This window comes from Hoplias malabaricus, chromosome 7 (assembly GCF_029633855.1).
Source record: "Hoplias malabaricus isolate fHopMal1 chromosome 7, fHopMal1.hap1, whole genome shotgun sequence".
NCBI classification, from domain to species: domain Eukaryota; kingdom Metazoa; phylum Chordata; class Actinopteri; order Characiformes; family Erythrinidae; genus Hoplias; species Hoplias malabaricus.
This window is the reverse complement of record NC_089806.1, coordinates 22,315,293-22,335,517: the sequence shown is the minus strand read 5'-3', so window position 1 is coordinate 22,335,517 and position 20,225 is coordinate 22,315,293. Positions and strand designations below refer to the sequence as shown.

General features: G+C 39.0%; 1 protein-coding gene across 3 annotated transcripts in view; it reads right to left on the bottom strand.

The window, feature by feature from the left end:
• Positions 1-544: 544 nt before the first annotated feature.
• The window catches only part of dnm3a (dynamin 3a), a 54,099-nt gene continuing 34,418 nt past the window's right edge, over positions 545-20,225 (bottom strand). For 2 of the 3 annotated variants that reach the window (XM_066676405.1, XM_066676408.1), the window contains 5 exons: positions 11,961-12,072; positions 9,438-9,602; positions 8,639-8,874; positions 7,483-7,665; positions 545-1,224 (listed from right to left, as the gene is read on the bottom strand). In XM_066676405.1, coding sequence (XP_066532502.1) covers positions 1,185-1,224; positions 7,483-7,665; positions 8,639-8,874; positions 9,438-9,602; positions 11,961-12,072 — 736 coding nt within the window. In that variant the 3' untranslated portion in view covers positions 545-1,184. The remainder of the gene's footprint in view (positions 1,225-7,482; positions 7,666-8,638; positions 8,875-9,437; positions 9,603-11,960; positions 12,073-20,225) is intronic. The other variant, XM_066676406.1, reaches the window with a different exon arrangement.

Genomic DNA, 20,225 nt, shown 5'->3' with positions numbered 1-20,225 from the left:
ATTATGGCCTGGGCTTTGAATGGGGTGTTCATTTAATTTGTCACCTCAGCCAACCTAAATAAAGAAACAGTAACCTGTTTAATTTGAAAGAATAAAGAGGAGTTGGTGAATGGTGAATTTGTATAAATTACAACAGTGTTATAAAAACAGATGTTGGAACAGTTCCAATACTTTCAAAGAAAAAAAGAGTCTTGTCATGCTCACAGTAAACCTGTAAAAAAAAAGCGGGCACTTGCTTGTGTGCTAACCGCAGTTATCCAGGAGCAAAAGAGCTTTGTACGCTTCCAGTGGTCTTACCATGACTTAATTGCCAAGTGGTCTGTGCACGGTAATTCAGAGCCTGTAGGGGGAGCTCTTGTCGAAAAAATGATATCAGCAAATTGTCAGAGGTTAGCCAAAACGGGTCAATACAAAACTTCAGTCCACCCTTTTTGGTCCTGTGGTAAGGTTAAATTATTTTTAACATTCATTTGCAGCACAGTCTATAATGTGTTGAGAAAATAGCTCGAAACAAAGTATTTCTCAAACAATTTGGAGGCATATTTTTAAAAATAATCTGTATTGTTTTTTTTGATGAGGTTGTATTCAAGCACATTATGAACAGATATGGCTACATTCATAAAATCAAGAAAAAAACATATTAAATATTTTTAAGTTCATTTTCCATAGCAACAGAACCTTTCCTGAACTTTGACATTACTTACAAAATTCCAAAACCTTGTTTGTCAACAACTTAACATTCACTCTCTCTTTTACAAATGCTTACACACAATAATCTACATTCAAAGCATGTATCACAATTAATGCAGGCATATATACAGTGCAAAAGCAAGACTACAGTATGTCAGTCTGCTTCATTCACAAGTACAGTATAAATAAAATACTGCATAATTCTGCTCAGCCATTGCTCATCACCACATCTGGAGGCAAACGATTGTTGGCCTGACTGGTGTTCATGTTAGCCCATTGCAAATGGACTCTAACCACAAATCTAAGATCTTGTCTACCACCTCTAATGCCACACCAAAGGCGAGTGGAGAAGACTGTGGGCTGTAAGTAAAAATCTGAATATACAGCATTTTAAATTTCAGTACAGTCATGTGGAAAAGCAATTTGCCAGCGTTTTATGTCCTTTTTGTGGTTGGTCTTCTTTAGGACACAGGCCTGGTGTCACCTTGTGGGTGTTAGTGTGGTTGTCGAGAAGGCACTGCTGGTGGCTGTCTCCTGAAATATATACATACACACACAGAGTCAGTCAGTTCTCCAGTTTATGACTACCTCACAACTCGGCCAAATCCTTACAGCAAAATTACAATGGCTTAACTGCTTCAGTGTTTACATATGTTTGTGATATAAACTTGTATGCCAGATGCTGTGTGTTTAAAAGAGACACTGAACATGCATAGTTATATCTTTTTTATTTGGATTTGCTTCCATGAGATTCATTTCCAGATATGTGCTAATGATAATCTCACACAAACTAATAAAATAACTGTCCAGTTTTCAAATGCAAAAGCCCTTCCTCCTGAGCTTGTGTATTGAAGAGTACTCTGGAAAAAAGATGGTCACAATAATATTATTATTCATCAATATTCACTCCAACAGGAGTGTGAACTGAGCTTCCACAAGTTGCATAAGGCAGTGTTGTGGTCTGTTAGGGAGTGTAACTAAATGATTGTGTGTGTGTGTGTGTTTGGAGTGGTGGGGGCAGGGGGGCAGCGTTCTTGCAGTGCAGGTCCAGGAAAGATCCCTGTGGAGATTCAGGAATCTCTCTCTAATGGAGCTGGCAGAGAGGGAGAAGCTTTTTGGGATGGGAATGTGGAGAAAGGGAGACAGAGTGAGAAGGTGGCTTGTATTTTTCCTGATCTGCGGCGAGTGCCAGACAACTGAAAGAAAAGGGAAAGATGATGGAAAAGAAAGCAAAACAAGGTTTGATGAAACCAAGCAGATCTAACACCCTGGAAATACTGAAGGTTTAGGGTAGGAGAGAGACATAATGCAAGGACAATTTAACCTAATTTAGTGTATTAAATAAGGGAAAAGAAAGAAAAAGGGGTTTAAGAGGAGAGAGCATGAAAACCAGTGAATCAGTAAGGGTTTGAGGAACGTCCCTCATTTTTGGCGGATCCAATTCCATATGTATTAACGGGTATGTAATGAAAATGTGCATATTAATATGTGTGTCTAGAGGGCTTAGCAACTACCAAAAAAAAATGACTGGGTTGTGTTTTTAATCACAGTTTGTGGGTTGGTGGGCCCTCTGGTAGACCCTCTGTCTAAAAGTACTAAGACAAAACAATGAAAATTAGAACTGAGAATAAAAGAATTCTGAGCAAAAATTGCTAAAATGAGGAACCTTTTCTCCTCATTCTCGCTGCTGTGGTAAAGAGTGGCACAAAAAAGGTTCTTCTGAACAGCTCTTCTTAAAGAGGGAGAACAATGCTGTGGTGCTTTATTCTTATAGTGTTTTGACCAAAGCATATTGTAGACGTTTTATTAAGACACCAGAACAATGTAAACGTGAGGAAGAGGGGTATATTTTGTACATTTGATCTGAGATCTGATTTTAGACTAGTTCAGTAACACATTTTTCAGGATTGATCATTATGCCAAAAAGGGTTCTTACAAAAGAGGACCATAGTTAGTTCTGTAAAAAATACTTTGTATTCAAAGAACCTTTTTAAAGTCTTTGAGTATTTTTACATAATCTAAAGTTTCTAAACATTCCATAAAACATTTCTATACAATGATGAATACTAGACAGCGACGAACCCACAGAGGCCACAACAGAGTACACAAACAGTGGATGATATACAAGAAAGAATGAATACAAAATAAAGATCGATAAGGGTGAAGATGGGAAAGAAAACGTTTAAGACAAATAACACATAATAAAACGGGAATATAAATAACAGGGAAAAACATGAAGTGAAAAACAAAAGGGGTGGAGGTTGGATGGGAGAGAAAAAAGCAGGAGAAAAAGGGTGGAGGTCCAAACTGACCCATTTCAAAACACAGAGGAAATGAGGCAGAAAGGAAATGAATAGAGAGCCAAAGTGAACTAGGGAGTGAGAAAAGGAGAGAAAGAAAGAAAATGAATAGGGCATCTCATGGTGGTAAGAAACTCGAGTGGTGAAGGAAACGAATGCAAATTCAGAAGTAGCAGAGTAGTGAGGAGGAGAGATACGGAAAGAAAGCAGATGACACAGCTGACAAATATGATTAAAGTTAAAACAGCAAGATATTTCAGAGTGTAATCATCACACAGGTCCTCTGTTATAACTCACAACTCATTTCATTCTCCTGCTTTATTGGCTTTCTGTTAATCATAAAACGTATCTGAAACCCACATAAAGCAATCAAAAAACTGTATGAAACCTAAGAATTATTTATTTACTGCCTTTGCTGACTAGGCTCAGGCTTCCAAGGAACAAGGGGAGAGAGAGACAGGGGGTGGAGACAGACTATACAGAATGTTGGAGAAAAGAATATGAAAAACACATTTTCCAGTAGACCCCCACCCAGCTCAAGTAACCTCTGCTCTCACTGAGGCGGCATCTTAATTCAAGTCTCTATGTATGTATGCATGTGTGCAGATTCTTTTCCTTTGATTTATGGCTATAGATGGTTTTATAAATAAATGTGTGCATTGCATCTGCTAATATACATTTAATAACGATGATCAATAATGCATCTACACATAATCAGCTTCATGTTTCAACCTTATATCACAGCAACATTTTTAAAGAAGGTGACAAAGACAGCAGGATTTTGTGTCCTTTCCAAAGATCTACAGGCACATACCACGTAACTTATATTTTAATATTTGGAAATAAATATAATACCAGGTTAAATCTGTCATTACATTTATATTTTTAACTAGAGAAATATAACTTCGTATTTAAAGTGCAGAAGATGCTGAAAGCTTCAGATATACAGATATTCAGATGTACATACACATTACCAGCCACTAAAGAGAGTACATGTCAGTAGCTCATACCCTATAGAATGTATTATATTTCAAACAGGGTGCAATTTGGGATTCTGCCAGTGTTTAGTCATAGGGGCCCTAACCGTTTACATACTGAGTCTATTTCAGTTCAAGCCCACCTGATTCCACTTGTCCTCAGACCATCAGGCCTTGATTAGTTTATTCAGGTGTACTGTGGAGAGATGGAGTGAATATATGGATGCCTGAAGCTGTTTCCTAAAGACTATAAAAACCACCATGAGCTAGCTGGCGCAGAGTTTGGAATACAGTAAATATAAAGTTTCTGGATGCAAGCTAAGACATACTAGACATAATTCTCAATTGCATATTAAAGTCAAGCTAACATATACATGAAACATTTTATTGTGTTTGTTCATGTCCTAGGTCATGCTGTAATACTGTCCAAACACAGAGATTAAAAAAAGGAAAAAAAAAACCTTGAGGAATTCTGCTCAGGCAAGCAGATTATTTAAAAAAAAAAAAAAAAAATTACACAACTAAAAAAAAAGAAATTGTATACACCATTTACACAAAACACAAAAAAGGATTTTACTAATGACATTAAATAATTTCTCACTCCATCAAAACCAAACTCACATTTCCCATTGCATCTTGTCTGTTCCTTTGTAAACCCTTAGACAAATCCACTGAACTTAACCATCCATAGCACAGGTAAACAGATGGACATAAGGTCAACACGGCTGACCAGAGAAAGTATCTGGGTGATCTGCAATGTCATATATATAGAGACAGCCAAGTCTCCGTCCGTCTTAAGAAGGCTAAAAATGTCCTGGTGACGTATCAGACCAGCTAATATCACCCCGCATATTAAGCAGGATACATGGTATTTTATCTTTTAAAGTAAAAAAATTCTTGCTTCATCAAAGTTCAGTGAGTTTTACTTACTGTAAGATGCTTAATTGTGTGCAATTACCTATAAAAAGCTATTAAAATTTTATTGACCAATTATAATTTTTAAACACTGATTTGGACAATATCATGCCCTGTCCATATTACTTCCTGTCCAAATGTCCTGTTTCACTCGGAAATACATCACGTTAAGAAAGTAAAATGTGTTCTGATTTCCGTTTTACATTGACTTTATGCAAGAGGGCACATCTGCCAGCGCTGGGATTTATAAAAAAATGTCATTGCCCCACCCGAGCCATATCACCACACTTGCCATTGTCCACATACTCCTTACCTTCAGACAAGTGAACACACAGTGAATCATGAATCATAAAATCACCCCTAGGCTATCTTTAAATTATTAGTGCAACAAGGGTTGTGTTTTCAGAAATAGGGTGTATAATGTAAATTAAGGGAGAATCCTGGGAAAAACAGGAAGGTTGACAGGTATGCAAGAATACAGAATCCATGCTACAGAGCACAGCCATGTAGTTCAGCTGAGAAAACATTTTAGCAATTCCCAGTCTAGTGGTTTCAAGCATAGTTCACCCTGATAAATCACTGCTGTTCTCTGTTCACAAACTGTTAAAATATACACTATATTACCAAAATTATTCATACACCCATTCAGATAATTGATTTCAGGTGTTCCAATCACATCCATGGCCACAGGTGTATAATACCAAAAACCAAGGCATGCAGACTGCTTCAACAAACATTTGTGAAAGAATGAGTTGCTCTCAGGAGTTCAGTGAATTCCACAGTCATATCGTGATAGGATGCCACCTGTGTAATAAATCCAGTTGTGAAATGTCCCCGTTACTAAATATTCCACGGTCAGCTGTCAATGAAGTAGGGTATGATTGGGAACGACAGCAAATCAGCCAGAAATTGGTAAGCCATGTAAAATGACAGAGCAGAATCTGCGTATGCTGAGGTGCATAATGCATAGAAGTTGCCAAATTTTCTGCAGAGTCAATCACTACAAATTAGCTTAAGAATAGTGCATAGAGAGATTCATAGAATAGTTTCCATGGCCAAACAGGATTACCCATGCCTTACATCACCAAACAAAATGCAAAGTGTCAGAAGAAGTAGTGTAAACCATGCACTGGACTCTAGAGCCTGGGTCTGGCGGTCGTCAGGAGAACGGTACTTGACTGGTGATCTAAAGTTTAGATTAGTGTGCGAGCTAACTATCCAGTTATTCACCAAACTATGGGAAGGGAGTGAAAGACATAAACAAAGCAAACACAGAACTCAAAAAAATACAGAATGAGCGTGAATAAATTAGGGCTGCGGTCAACAGAAGACGGACAGACGCATTGCATTGGCTGAATTCATTCAACTTTTCACTGCACTGCATCCCCCATTCTCGATGCACTGGACCCATGATGCATCTCATGTCTGACGGAGCCATCGCTTCCCATTAAAAACGATGTGAGATATGTTGTGGTGCGGTGATGTGCCGGAGTAGTGTAAATGTAGCATAAGTCTGTGTACAGTAGAGATAGCAGAAACATTCTGTCTGCGTGTATAACAGAGTAGCATCGGTGATAGCAGCCTCATTGGTTTGGCTCGCAGAGCAGAGTAGCAGCGGGGAAGGCAGACCCACAAGTCGGCAGGACAGCAGATATAGCGGCCACACTGGGCTGGCATGTACAAGAAAGTACAGCATAGTAGTAACATTCTGTTCTCCAGTGATAGAGAGCTGTCAGTCACACATGGTCATTAGTATATTGGACCATGCCCACACCTATCTCTGAAGAGCATATTTTGGTCATTTGTGAGGAGAGATTTATCATATTTCTGTTTTGTGTGTTTATTTAAACTTTGCTGGACATTCCACATAACATCCAATTTCATTTAAATTATATAAAAAAGTATATAAAAAATCTAAATTGGTTCCCTGGGGCTTTAATGCTTCAGATTAATGCAAGAGATTTTGGACAATCCAACATGACTGCACACCAGTGCACAAAGCAAGGTTCATAAAGACACGGATTGAGGCATCGAGTCCTGACCTGAACACAAGCCCTGTTAAAACACATCTGAGATTAATAAGAGTGGAGATTAGCAACATTGAGCCAGGCCTTCTCGTCCAACATCAATGTCTGACCTCACAAATGCGTTTCAGGAAGAATGGTAAAAAATTCCCATAAGCACACTCCTTAACCTTCCTGGAACAGCTGAAGCTGTTGTAGCTACAAAGGGTGGACAGACATCATATTAAACCCAATGGATTAAGAAGGGGATGTCACTCAAATACATATGTGTGCGAAGGCAGATGAGTGAATACTTTTGGCAATATAGTGTATATGTCTAAATTCAAGAAAAATTGGAACACTTTGTACAATGCAGTAAAAACATGAATCTGTGATTTGTTAATACTCTTGAACTTTTATTTAACTGTGTTTTGTAAATATAAACACATATATAATCTGATGCCAGGAACACATGCCAAAAACTTTGAGAAGGACAAAATATGAGAGAACATCAGAAATACATATTAAGATATACATAAAGCTGATTTTCAACTTGATTTTCACTGTTGGGGATTTTGAGCATAAGTAATGCTTTACCTGGGAATGCTTGGGGCAACTCTGTTGGGACGATCTGTTGCATGAGAGTCTGTGTGGTTGGGGACTGCAGGGACTGAAGGAGCAGAGCGAGTAAAAATGGGAGGGGCAGGAGGAGCAGGCCCACGAGCAGGAACTCCAGGAGCAGATTGAGTCCTCTTAGGAACACCCTGTCCCGGTGGACATCTGCATGTGAGAAAGTATGCAAGAGTGGATGAATACAGGTAATGGTGGATAATGGTAGGTATGCACCAAGATGTAAATATTGAGCCTATAAAATAACCAATAATTAACAAAGGTTTGTAATATATATCAATTACAGTAAATTATCACTTAACTCTTTTACACTTTAGAACAACTTTAATCCATATATTAAATGCCAAAGCTCTAAAGATGGCTCCTTACGTATTTTTCCAAAGAGCATGACACATTGCACATTTGTATCTAATCACATAATACAACAATTAGTATCACTAGTTGTCTATTCCAAGGATTTTTTTGTGGTATACTCTTTTTTGGTATATATATATATGGTGTGCTTACCAGGAGGAAGATTTTATCCATTAGACACTAGACATCTGTGAGTTTTTAGTGCATGTGCAAAATAAAAACAGGATGCTAGGTTATTTTTTGTACATAGTTCCATTATTGGACAGATAACAATGTTTAAAATTTTCAGTACTATACCTATATCCTGCAAGATATTGTTTGCTTCTAGCGTTTTGTTTATGTAGCCATAAAGAACACTGCATTTTTGCATGTAAGTCCTAAATGGACTTTAAACCTCTACCAGTACTTCACAACCCTGGAGTATGTCTGCCATGCATATTTAGGTTTTCCCTGCACACAAACCTGAATGAATTAAAAAGAACGTTAACAAGCCCTTCGTGAGTTAGGGTGAATTATAGGTGAATGGGTGGGTATCAAACCCTTGTCTGCCATGTTGAATGCAGTGGTGTTATTAACTAATAAAATAGGCTGAACTTATTGCACTACAACAAACTTCAGTAACTTCAGCTGTCTATCACCAGCATATATCATCCACATTGTCCTTTTGTCCTGGAACTTCTGCAACTTCATCAGAACTATGATTTATATCAGTCCCCAGTCAGCTGGCTATGCCAAATCCAACCAGTGTACTAGTTCATACGTATTGTACCTGCGGTTGATGGTGCTGGTGTGCAGCCAAGAGTTGTCTACAGGCGGTGGCAGTGGAGTGGAAATGGTCGAGGTGGAGATGTCTGTGATGATATCCAGTGCCTCCTTCAGGGCAGAGTGTGTGCGCAGAACCTCTTCCCTGCGCAAAGCCTGCTCTGGAGACTCATCCATCAGAGTTGCCTGATCCTCTGTAGAGTACAGCTGAGCCAGCAGCTCTGAATGTATAAACTCCTTCACCTGCACAAGTACAGAAAGGAAAGAGAGGTGACGTGTGTGTGTGTGTGTGTGTGTGTGTATATATATATATATATATATATATGAAAGAAAAGAACAAACAATAGATGAATAGATGAAGGATCAAGATAACTGAATAAAAACATACAATTTTGAATGAGAACACTTCAACTTTTGACAAAACATGGACTAACCTACAAAGAGTGAAGACTCAGAAGATAAACTAACCATCCCCACAAAGTGATTCTTAGTTTAACAAAAGGCCTTAACAGTTCACTGATCTAATTACATCCTCCACTATCCCCTTCAATTACACAGAAACACAGTTAATACCTACCTAACAGTATTAGAAAACACACAAGATGCATATTTTCCCACATATGGATTTATGCAGTGTCCAAAACATTAAATTGCTCTCTTTCTTCACTCTGATGTAGCTGTACATTCCCTCATGTACCTTCATGAAGAGGAATGTGATACTAGTATGCTGTGAATGGGTTGTTGATGAAAGTCCCTTGTTTGAGAACATTTAAACATATATAGGGAAAATGTAGGAGCAAACTGACATTGCTGATCATCAGGTGCATTATAGTTTTGGGCATCAGGTCTCGGATGCTCTTGTAGACAATGCTCATGTAGGAGTCAACTAGATTGCGGATGGTCTCCACCTGCCTCTCCAGCTGAGGGTCCATTGAGAAGCTTTCTGTCTGCCCTGAGCTGTCACCATCTACCTGATGAAGAAGAAGAAGAATGAGGGAGAGAAGGGGAAAGGATTGAGAAGACATATATGAGTGTGGAGGAAGTGTAAGGATGGAGAAGTGATGAAATTTACGAGATGTTGAGAGGAGAAAAATGGGGAAAAGTGGAAGGAAAGCATAAGACAGTAACAGAATGATGGTTTCAGAATATAAGAGAAACAGACAGCAAGGAAAAGAGAGAGAGAGAGACCGAAAGAGAGAGAGAGAGAGAGAGAGAGAGAGAGAGAGATAGAGAGAGAGGAGAAGAATCACATGATGGGGGGTGTGGTAGACTTGTGTCAAAACAAATTATGGGAAGCCCTGACAGAACTCTGACATCACTCAACAAGTAAGCAAAAAAATGGAATGAGAAAGAAAGAGAGAGAGAAAGAGAGTGAGAAATAGAGAGAGAAGGGAGAATAAAAGGAGAGGGAGCTGATTAGAAACAGAGATTGGTGCCCCTCCTTCTCTGCTCCTCAACACAGTGACACAAGAGCTGAGGAATGCAGGCGGCCTGCTGATGGTGGAACAGCCGGGAAAGAGCTTGCAGCCTTCTGACCACACAGCTGAGCAGGGGACACACATTCAGAAAGAGGATACACACTCTCAGAATGGGACACACACCCAGAAAATGGACATAGATTCAGCAAGAATATTTACACACCAAAAAAGGACACACCAAAAAGGAGACACAGAGAAGACAGCTCTGTGTAAAACGTCAGAGATTGTTTCTACTTTATTTAATATCCAGTTCAAACAACCACAAAGATACCATTCATTCATGTTCTCAGGAGATACTTTGGGAGACATTATTGAACCTGAAAAGATGCTGTTTATCCTCCCACTGGGAGTAACACTGTGTTTAAATGACTGTGTATCTCTTAAGAATCTGTTACTTAAAAAAAGAAATTAAATAAACCAAGAACATTATTCGCTAATCAAGCTGTTCAGAACAATGCACTGACCGACCCAGAGGCTAGACCTGAACATATTTATCTGAATACTGAAGCATTAATAACTTTAAAGGCCAGTTTGCCTGATATCTGCACAGTACTCAATAAATGTTCTGAAACATTACTTCAATTCAACACATAAAACGCCAAATTTACACCATCCACATTACATCTTACTGTTTTTTTAACAATCACAGGTTTTTGAGATTTTTTTTTATATAAAATTAAAATTAGATTAAAATACACAACAGGTTTGTATTCAATTGTTTCTCTCTTCTTTATTTATGGGAACTCTTTGTTGATTTAATATCAAAGTAAGTTACCTGTAGATGCAGAAATGATAGATACAGACAGATATTTCTCTTATAAAGGCTGGGCCAATATTCTTTGCATTATCACAAATATATTGGTTTATTATAAAGATAGAAATTTACTTACATTATTCTTAACAATTTTAAGTTTTAATACATGCTTATTTATAGGATCTCAAAAATTCCATTGTTCAAAACAATTCGTCTGCATAAAAATAAAGAATACTTATTTAATTCTATAGTAAAATTATTTTTCCGGCGGCACAGTGGTGCAGCAGGTAGTGTCGCAGTGTGGGTTTGAGTCCCGCTCCGGGTGGGTTTCCTCCGGCTGCTCCGGTTTCCTCCCACAGTCCAAAAAACACACATTGGTAGGTATATTGGAGACTCAAAAGTGTCCGTGTGTGTGAGTGAATGTGTGAGTGTGTGTTGCCCCGTGAAGGACTGGCGCCCCCTCCAGGGTGTATTCCTGCCTTGCGCCCAATGATTCAAGGTAGGCTCTGGACCCACCGCGACCCTGAACTGGATAAGCAGTTACAGAAAATGAATAAATAATTTTTCCGCAGATTAAATGTAGTTTAAATACAGTCTACAGATGTCCCAAACATTTAATCTTCATTCATTTATTCATTGTTCACTTATACAATTAAGGGTTGCGGTGGATCACTGGGAGCAAGGCAGGAACACACTGTGGAGGGGGCACCAGTCCTTCACAGGGCAATATACACTCACACATTCACACCTATGGACACTTCTAAGTCGCCAATCCACCTACCAACATAGGAGCTGTGTAACTGCGACACTACCTGCTGCGCCACCGTGCCGCCCATTTAAATTTTTCACTTCCTTGTAATGCTACAAATTAAAGTTGAAAATTAAAATAATGTATTTCAAAAATCACTTACAATAACTGCAATCAAGGAACATGTTTAAATTCTAATGGAAAATGTTTATAATTTAGTATGTGACATTATGCCATAGCTGTAAAATCAGAAAAAAATCACATATACCAGACTAGGGCTCTGCATTAGGGAATGAACGGGAAAATACTCAATTGGGAAATCCCTTGTGCAGGGTGGGGAGATTCTTACTGTAGTTTTCTCAGGGTAGACTCCAGCCCGCAGCAAAGAGGCCTTCCAGCTGTCCACCTCCTCCTGTGTGTCACACGCCAGCTCCAGATGCCTGTAGTCCTTATACACGTTTCTATAGTAACAACAAACATGCAGTCTGACTGTGGTCATGGTAACACTTGCACTTATACACAAACAAGACAAACTGGAATATGATCACACAACCACACGTTCCTAAGCCACTCTAACTCCAGCCCATTATACCCACCTCACAGCTGTACCTATAAAACAAGCTCATTTATCACTCAACCTTTACAAATTTAATTTACAAATTATTACTAATTATCAGCAGTAATTATAGTATACAGATATATATTTTTTCCATTTGCCAGCACAAATAAACTCTGCTGAAATTATTTATATAAAAAGTAGACATTCCTACAATTTAATGAATATGCCAATACTCAGAAGAACTCTCACTGTGATGGCAACCCTTCCGGGCCTATAATCAATACTTTTAGTTAGGGAACATAATTGTACCACATTCAATATTAATTGTAGATTATAAAGTTTTGTTAATTTCATACATCCCATTTCATCTCCATGACTTATGTTACTTTATACAGTTCTGTAATCAAAGCTTAAAAATGTTCACCTCTCCTTCTAGAGAAGGAAATGAAATGTACCTTTAGGGAACACAACTGGACTTTAAAAGCACTGTGGTACCTTTAATGATACATTTACATCATTTGTACCTTTAGTTACCATACCTTATTAACAAACCTTTTTTTTCTGAGAGTGTACTTTGTGGTGCAGAGACAATGCTGTTGCAGCAAAGGGTGGACAAATGCCCTACTAATAACCTTGGTCTCAGAAGAAACTTTGGAAGAAGTATCTACAACTGTTTCACCATATAATGTATATCCTGCAACCCTACACAGACCCTCAACTTACTCCTAAGTTAGTCAGTTCAAGTTGCAATTTCTATCTCTTGGGTTTAGCCAGGAGAGAGGTAGAAATCTGGAGTCCAGCTCCCTCCATCTGTTCCACATTCCCCCTAATGACTGTGTTGTTTCTCTCTTCTTTGTGTCCTCTCCGCTCTTTCTCCCCCTCTGTTTCTATAGCCTGTTGTTTTTCTTTGTTGTGCCTGTGGGGCACAAGGCTCTAGGGCTGATAGAAAACATGGCTTTGCTTCACACTGTATTTCAAACTAAAATCCTCACAACACCAAGAACACACATCTCTGCATGAATCTAATCCACCACAACCAGTTACACCTAAATTTGAGCATAAATACACATGCTGCCACACATCTGCATTCACACCAACTACATACTAGTTACACAAAACACTCCAATAAAACCACACACCACATAACCTAAACTCATAAAGAATGCCTACAAAACATTGCTTTAGCAATCTGTTATGACTCAGTGGTACAAAGCCTAATTGGTTACTACTTCAGTCACAATAGCCTTTTAAAACTGCCTACACAACTTGGTTGTAACCTCTGTTAGGTTTATTTTTTTATGCTACTCATCACTCACTTATGAAGTTCTAGTTGATTTTTCATTTGGCCAAAATGCAAGGCACATATGATGGGCCTGAGCTACCAGAATTCAAAATTATATCTTAAAATATGTTACTATGTGCAAAAACAACCAACGAGCTCTTGTTCAGCCAAAGAAAATGCTTTGCAGTGTTTCCGGAGTGCAATGCTTTTTATGAAGTGTAGGCTTAAACATGTGCTTTCCTCAAAACAACCAAAGCTCTACAGGGCAATGTGCCATCACTTATGAAAGCCAAATGATCGCTCACACACCCATGCACACACACACACACCAGTGTCACGTTTGAGGAGCAACTTCACTTTTTCCAAACAGTGACTTATTCAAGTATCTAAATTTGTTTTCAATGCTATAGGTATCTTGTGATCAGTGAGAGAAAAAGTAGTTTTAGATTAACTTTTTTTAAAACATTTTTTGGTTCTGTGTCTGCGTGCATGTGTTTGTGTGTCCAGCTGTGCACTGTGCTGTGGCTTAGCCCATCCGAATCCCCTCGCCTCGCCTTCATGCCAGAGTAATTTCAGCGCTCTGGCACTAAGGCTTTTGCCGTCTGACATGAACACTGGCACTAAGACACACAGTGGGAAATATTAAAACGTGGCCTCACTATTTGAGAGAGAGAGAGAGAGAGAGAGATAGAGAGAGAAAGAGAGAGAGAGAGAAAGAGAGAGAGAGAGAGAGAGGGGGGGGGGGATGAATGGTTGTGTGCATGTGCAAGAAATTGAAGCTATTGAAACTCTTTGCATCTCATTTTTTATTTTCAATGTCAATTACCCCCTTAACGCTAAAGTCACCAAGTTTATTATGATAATGAAAGTGACTACAATGAAAACACAAACTAGTCACTTTTAATCTAAAAATGTTTGAGAAGGTGAATGGAGCCATGCTTTAGTGAATAGCAGTGTGTGCAAAACAGAGTGAGACAAAAAGAGAAATACCACTTACTGTATGTACATGAAAGCAACAGATAAATCGAGCTGCAACGTGTGTCTACAGCCCACTGCACTACTCTCAATGAAACAATGTGTGTTTATTAAAGTGTAACTGTGTATTTGCTTGCCACAACATTCCAACATCTCTCTAATTAAATAACTAATCAGTCCCAGCCACACCCACCCTCAGAAATGAAGCTGCTTTTCCTAGGAAAGAATCTTGGAAAGAAAAGAGGGGAGTGGGAATACATCATGGCCAGGAATGTGACAGTGTGTGTCCTACCACACTGCCTTTGTGTTTCTGTGTGTGTGAGAAAGGGGAAATAGAGTGTGACCCGGTGTAGAACTTCAAAACCTGCAGGTTAGCATGAATCAAAACTGATTCCAAACCTTGTATCTTCAATTTAGTTGTGAAAACCAGTGCAACAGGTAGCTTCACTGCCACAGCTCCAGGGCTCCGTGGTTGAGAGTTCAAACATTGCAGCTGACATTTTTAGCTTTTGTACAAAAAATATAAATAAGGTACAAAAGTTTGTTAGTTATGGTTCTGACAGTTATGATAAATATACAAATATTATAAAGTTCCATTCAGCTCTAGATATTAAAACATCTGCTTCTGCAAAATGAGGGGTTGGTGTCATTATAAAATATGATGCCATAGGGTGGGAAGGATTCATGCAACAAGTGGCAGTAATGATAAACATAAAAAGCTCCTAAAGTTCTCACAAACAACATAAAACAACATTTGAATGGAAATACTTCATATTTTCTTGTCAGCACAATTACTCTGACAATACGCAGTTACAAAATTTCACAGAAAAATATTTCATAAAGTACTCTTAGAATTATGAAGGTTTTAAAAAAATGGCTGCAGTCACTAGATAAATGTTGTAGATTGACCTTTCTCTGGACATAACAGGTCTGTCCCAAAACCTAGTGAACTCCCTAGGTATGCACTGACTGCATAAACAGCTGTTTAAGTAGACAGCATTCTAACGGTCGTCTTATTGAGAAGCTCTAGTTAGAGTGATTGCGTCATGGTTTATTCCCATCCCATGTTTTAATAGGTCTGTCCAAAAATCTAGTTAGCTGTCTAACTAGAGAGCATTTTGCATCATCATTTATATGCTCTCGCCCTGTGACTGTCCCAATTCTTAGATACCTCATTATGATGTTTACTAAGATATCTTAACTTGGCTGAACTTTAAGGCAGCATCGAACCCTTCCTCAACCGTGAAGGCAATCCCATGATGCAACACAAGAACAAACCCAGTCTCTTCTCCCAGAGCAAAAATAATTCAAATTACGATAAAAACGGGAAGAGTGGAATCCACTGTACAGAAATGAGGTGGCGCTAGCCGCTGAGGTAAAAAAACACCAGTTGCGTGCAGTGGGCAGTAACAAGCCGTGACACAATCGCTGTCTAAGTAGAGTGTCACAATATTGTGCCTCATGAGGGCAGATGACTGTTAGAACACTGCCAAATTAAACAGCTGTCTACTGAATCAGTGTTTACTTAGACAGCTCACTAGATTTTGGGACAGACACTTTACCTCTGTTTTTATCCATCCATTATCTGTAACCGCTTATCCAATTTAGGGTCGCGGGAGGTCCAGAGCCTACCTGGAATCATCGGGCGCAAGGCGGGAATACACCCTGGAGGGGACGCCAGTCATTCACAGGGCAACACAGACACACACACACATTCACTCACACCTACGGACACTTTCGAGTCGCCAATCCACCTGCAACGTGTGTTTTTGGACTGTGGGAGGAAACTGGAGCACCCGGAGGAAACCCACGCGGACACGGGGAGAACACACCAACTCGTCACAGACAGTCACCCGGAGCTGGAATCGAACCCACAACCTCCAGGCCCCTGGAGCTGTGTGACTGCGACACTACCTGCTGCGCCACCGTGCCGCCCTCTGTTTTTATCATTATTTAAATTATTTCTTCCCTGGGAGGCGAGCAAAATGAATGGGAGTTGTTGTTGCATTGCATCCTGGGATTGCCTTTGCGGCTAAGGAAGGGTTTGATGCTGCCTTAAAATTCTGCCAATTTAAGATATCTTAGTAGGCAGCATAATGAGGTATCTAAGGGCAGCCTATGTGTCAAGAGCACGCACACTGTGACGTAAAATGCTCTCTAGTTTGACAGCTCACTAGGTTTTGGGACAGACTCAACATGAACTCCAACTCTCAGGATCCCCCAGGAAGTCATGAGGGGTTGAGCGACAGCCACTCCACAAATCATAGAGGGCAACACCACAAGATTTAATGTGTTAGACCCATGCATGTGATAATTAAGCTCTGTTTGTAATCTCAGTTTGCAAAAATATTGTCTTGTCTCTGTGCATAATTTGCATTGTATTTGACTTGGCTTCATTTTCACAGGTTTGCACTTAGTGTTTGCCTTTTCTGTATATTTGCTATATATCTCTTCTTTGGTTCTGAAATTTGCTTTTCCTCTCACACCTGTTTTGCATTGCCGTGCTTATGAAAACATCTACATCTCAAACCACTGCTCTCTGCCTTTGCCACCATGCAAACAGCTGATGTAGATTCACTTCAGAAAACTGGAAGTTCTCAGAGACTTTTACTAAGACAGCACCATCAACTTATGAAAAACCTATTTTGCTCCCAACAGAAATGACTAAGTGATCTCCAGTGTTAAAGAACTGACTCAAAAATCACAAATTCTAAGATTCCCTGATATTACTGCTTTATCTGCACATACTCCACATACACATCTCCTCCTGTGATTCATACTACTAGTTTTCTTGTTAGTAAGCCAAACTTTAATAGGTTTAATAGTGAAGCCAACAGATATTGTGGCTTTTTTCCTGCAGTGATCGGCATATATTTCAGACTCCCCCTGAGCTCTGAATAAAGCAAAATTGCTTTTGTGGTCTCATGTTTTACAGTTAAAGCATTGAAATTGTCTACGGTGGTTTGGAGCATTTTAAAGTAGTTGTGTTGTAAACTATTTTTAACACAATTTAACACTGTATTTGACCAGGGTAGGGCTAGAGGGGATGATCTGACTCAGATCTGACAAAGGAAATGTTCTGTTGCTGACTATGTATTGCAGTTCTGTACCATTGCTGCAGAGAGTGGATGGAACAAACCAGCTCTCATTGTCGCATTCCGCAGGGGTCTTAAACCAGAGATAATTTTGGAACTGCCCTCATCAGTTTGCCAGTTTGCTTGAATCAATTTTAAACAATTGCCATTTGCCAAATGTATCCCACATGCACCTGCAAACCATGCAATGGACTCTTCCCATATATGTTCCAAGGAGAGAAGAATACGCTGGAGGGAGGATTTGTGATCATTTTGTGGTGATTCCAGACACCTAGTATGTGAGGGTCAGTTCTGCTTCTAGATACCAAATGTCTAAATCTTTTAATTCACCTGTTAACATAAATTGCAAGGGAGTCTCCAGGTGAGTCATTCTTCTCTTTCCAGCACTAATCAGCTCTGGAGCAGAGGGAAATATTTTTCAACCTGGAATGGTTTGAGACCTTCAGATTTTGTATACTAATCTTAAAACACTGTTTTGGATTACATGTTAATCAATGACTACTGAAACAATTTCCCTTCATGTTTAACTGACTTCATTTTTTCATGTTTTAGACACTGCAAAATTTCACATTATACTTTGACACCCCTGGCTAATGTGACAAAATTCATGCATTTCCTGGTCTGACCAGAAGATTTTGTCATGTACCCTATGTTGATATGATAAATGTTTACAACTCCCTCAATGGCCTAAGGACATCTATGTGGGGCAAAATATTTCACTAAACCAGACCTCATATAATCTTCTCACTTTAAAAAAAGGAGGCAAGGTGGAAACCACTTTTTTGAACTACAGGGAATACTATGACATTCTTGTGATGTCATTTGGACTCTCTATTGCCCCCTCTGTGTTCCAAGACTTTATTATTTATGATCTATGAGACAGAAGTGATAGGGAAATATGTCACGCAGGGCTACAACCAATGATAATTTTTAATTAATTAATAAGTTGATTTTTTTGTCATTCATTTTTTCATCATCAATCAATATATTACAAATGCCTTTTAATTTTAAACATATGAATATTCCCACTGCCTATCCACCCTTCTTCTCCCCATAACCTCCCCAGAAAATAGTAAAAAAAATTTAAATTGGCTAGATGATTTATTGAAAAACAACAATTGTGGCAGCATTTCAATGAAATGTAATGAACAATGCCATTTATAACACCTACTTTCACCCACCCCTTCTCTTTCCACAGGAATTTTCATTAGAGAGAAAAAATATTAACATGTCACACGTTCTGGGCTAAGGCTCTCTCTATGTTTTCAAAGCTATATTGCCTGCTGTAGACAAGAGGATCTAGCTACTCATGTCCTGAGTCAAAGTATGGGCTCCTTTGGCATCAGATCCTCACAGCATTAATTTCAGAGATGAGATTAGCACACAGTGTAAATAAGTAAAGCTCTTTATAATGAGTGAAGCCCAGAAACTAATCATGGCCATTTTGTTGTCTAGTATTCATCCTGGGATTTCAAAGTGGCAGCTCATATGAAAGTTGAGATAGAAGCTTTTTAGGCTTTTTTCTGAAGATAAATAGAAAATTCAGCAGCATAGCAGCCCCTCTTACTGCTGTATTAAAAAGTAATCCTAGAAAATTTACCAGGACTAGTCAAGCCACCCAGGCTTTTTATGCTCTTAAATAAGCATCTACAAAGGTTCTATCCTCAAGCACCCAGAATCACCTGAAACTTTTGTGGTTGAAGTAGAAGCCTCAGAGACTGGCATTGAGGCACGCCTCTTTAAGCATAGTTGCCCTAACAATAAGCTCAGATCATCTATGAGAAAAGAAAACCTTTCAATCGCTGTCCCATCGCTACCAGTGGGAGACGAAGTTAGTGAATGATTTCAGACACTACCTCATGTGGGTTTTTACAAAACAACACTGTGGATTATGGTTAATCTGATATCTGCTAGTGTACATGGGTTGTACACTACTTTTTGCAGTTCATCGTGGGATTGTTTAAGTGCACTGAAAATTGTCCACTATGTTTTCGGACACTTCTTCAAAACCCCAATATAGTGCACTATATAGTGAATAGGGCACAGTTTCAGACACAGCATATGAGTTCATTCATATGTTTTGTTTATCATGTAGTGTTTGTGCTCAATAATAGACACCTTAGACCTTGACAGCATTGAGCCTAATGCTGTTGTCTGTTCCCAAATTCCTGGTCCCAGGTTGCTATAGATTTTGTGATTGATCTTTGTTTAACACATGGGTGTACTGCTATCCTCACTATTACAGACTGCTTGTTCAGTGAGGTTTGTATCCTTTCAGTTTTTCAGACAGTTGTGTCCATCTTTGAATATGTATTTAAAAATCTTGGTATATCCAAGGACATTCTTTCAGACAGGGCATCACATTTCACTTTTAGTGCTTTTCCATCAAAAGAACTCTGAATCTTGAACCGGTTCCGTTCATGATTTTTGGAACCTTGGTGATTACCAGCGAACCGGCCAGTGTTTCCACCAGTTTTGATGGAAACTAAGGATACGTCATCAGCAGGTTGATGCCAGCAATTCACTGCCAGTACCAAAGCCATAGAGAAAAGGACTGAGTCACTGTTTATTCTTTGTTTATAGTGGGTTCGGGTCATAGTGAGGTATAATATGTGTTTAAATGCTGCAGAGTTCTGAGCTGTCACTGAGCTTGTAAACAAAGGAAAATGGTTCCAAATTAGGTTCATATACAGGAACATTCCA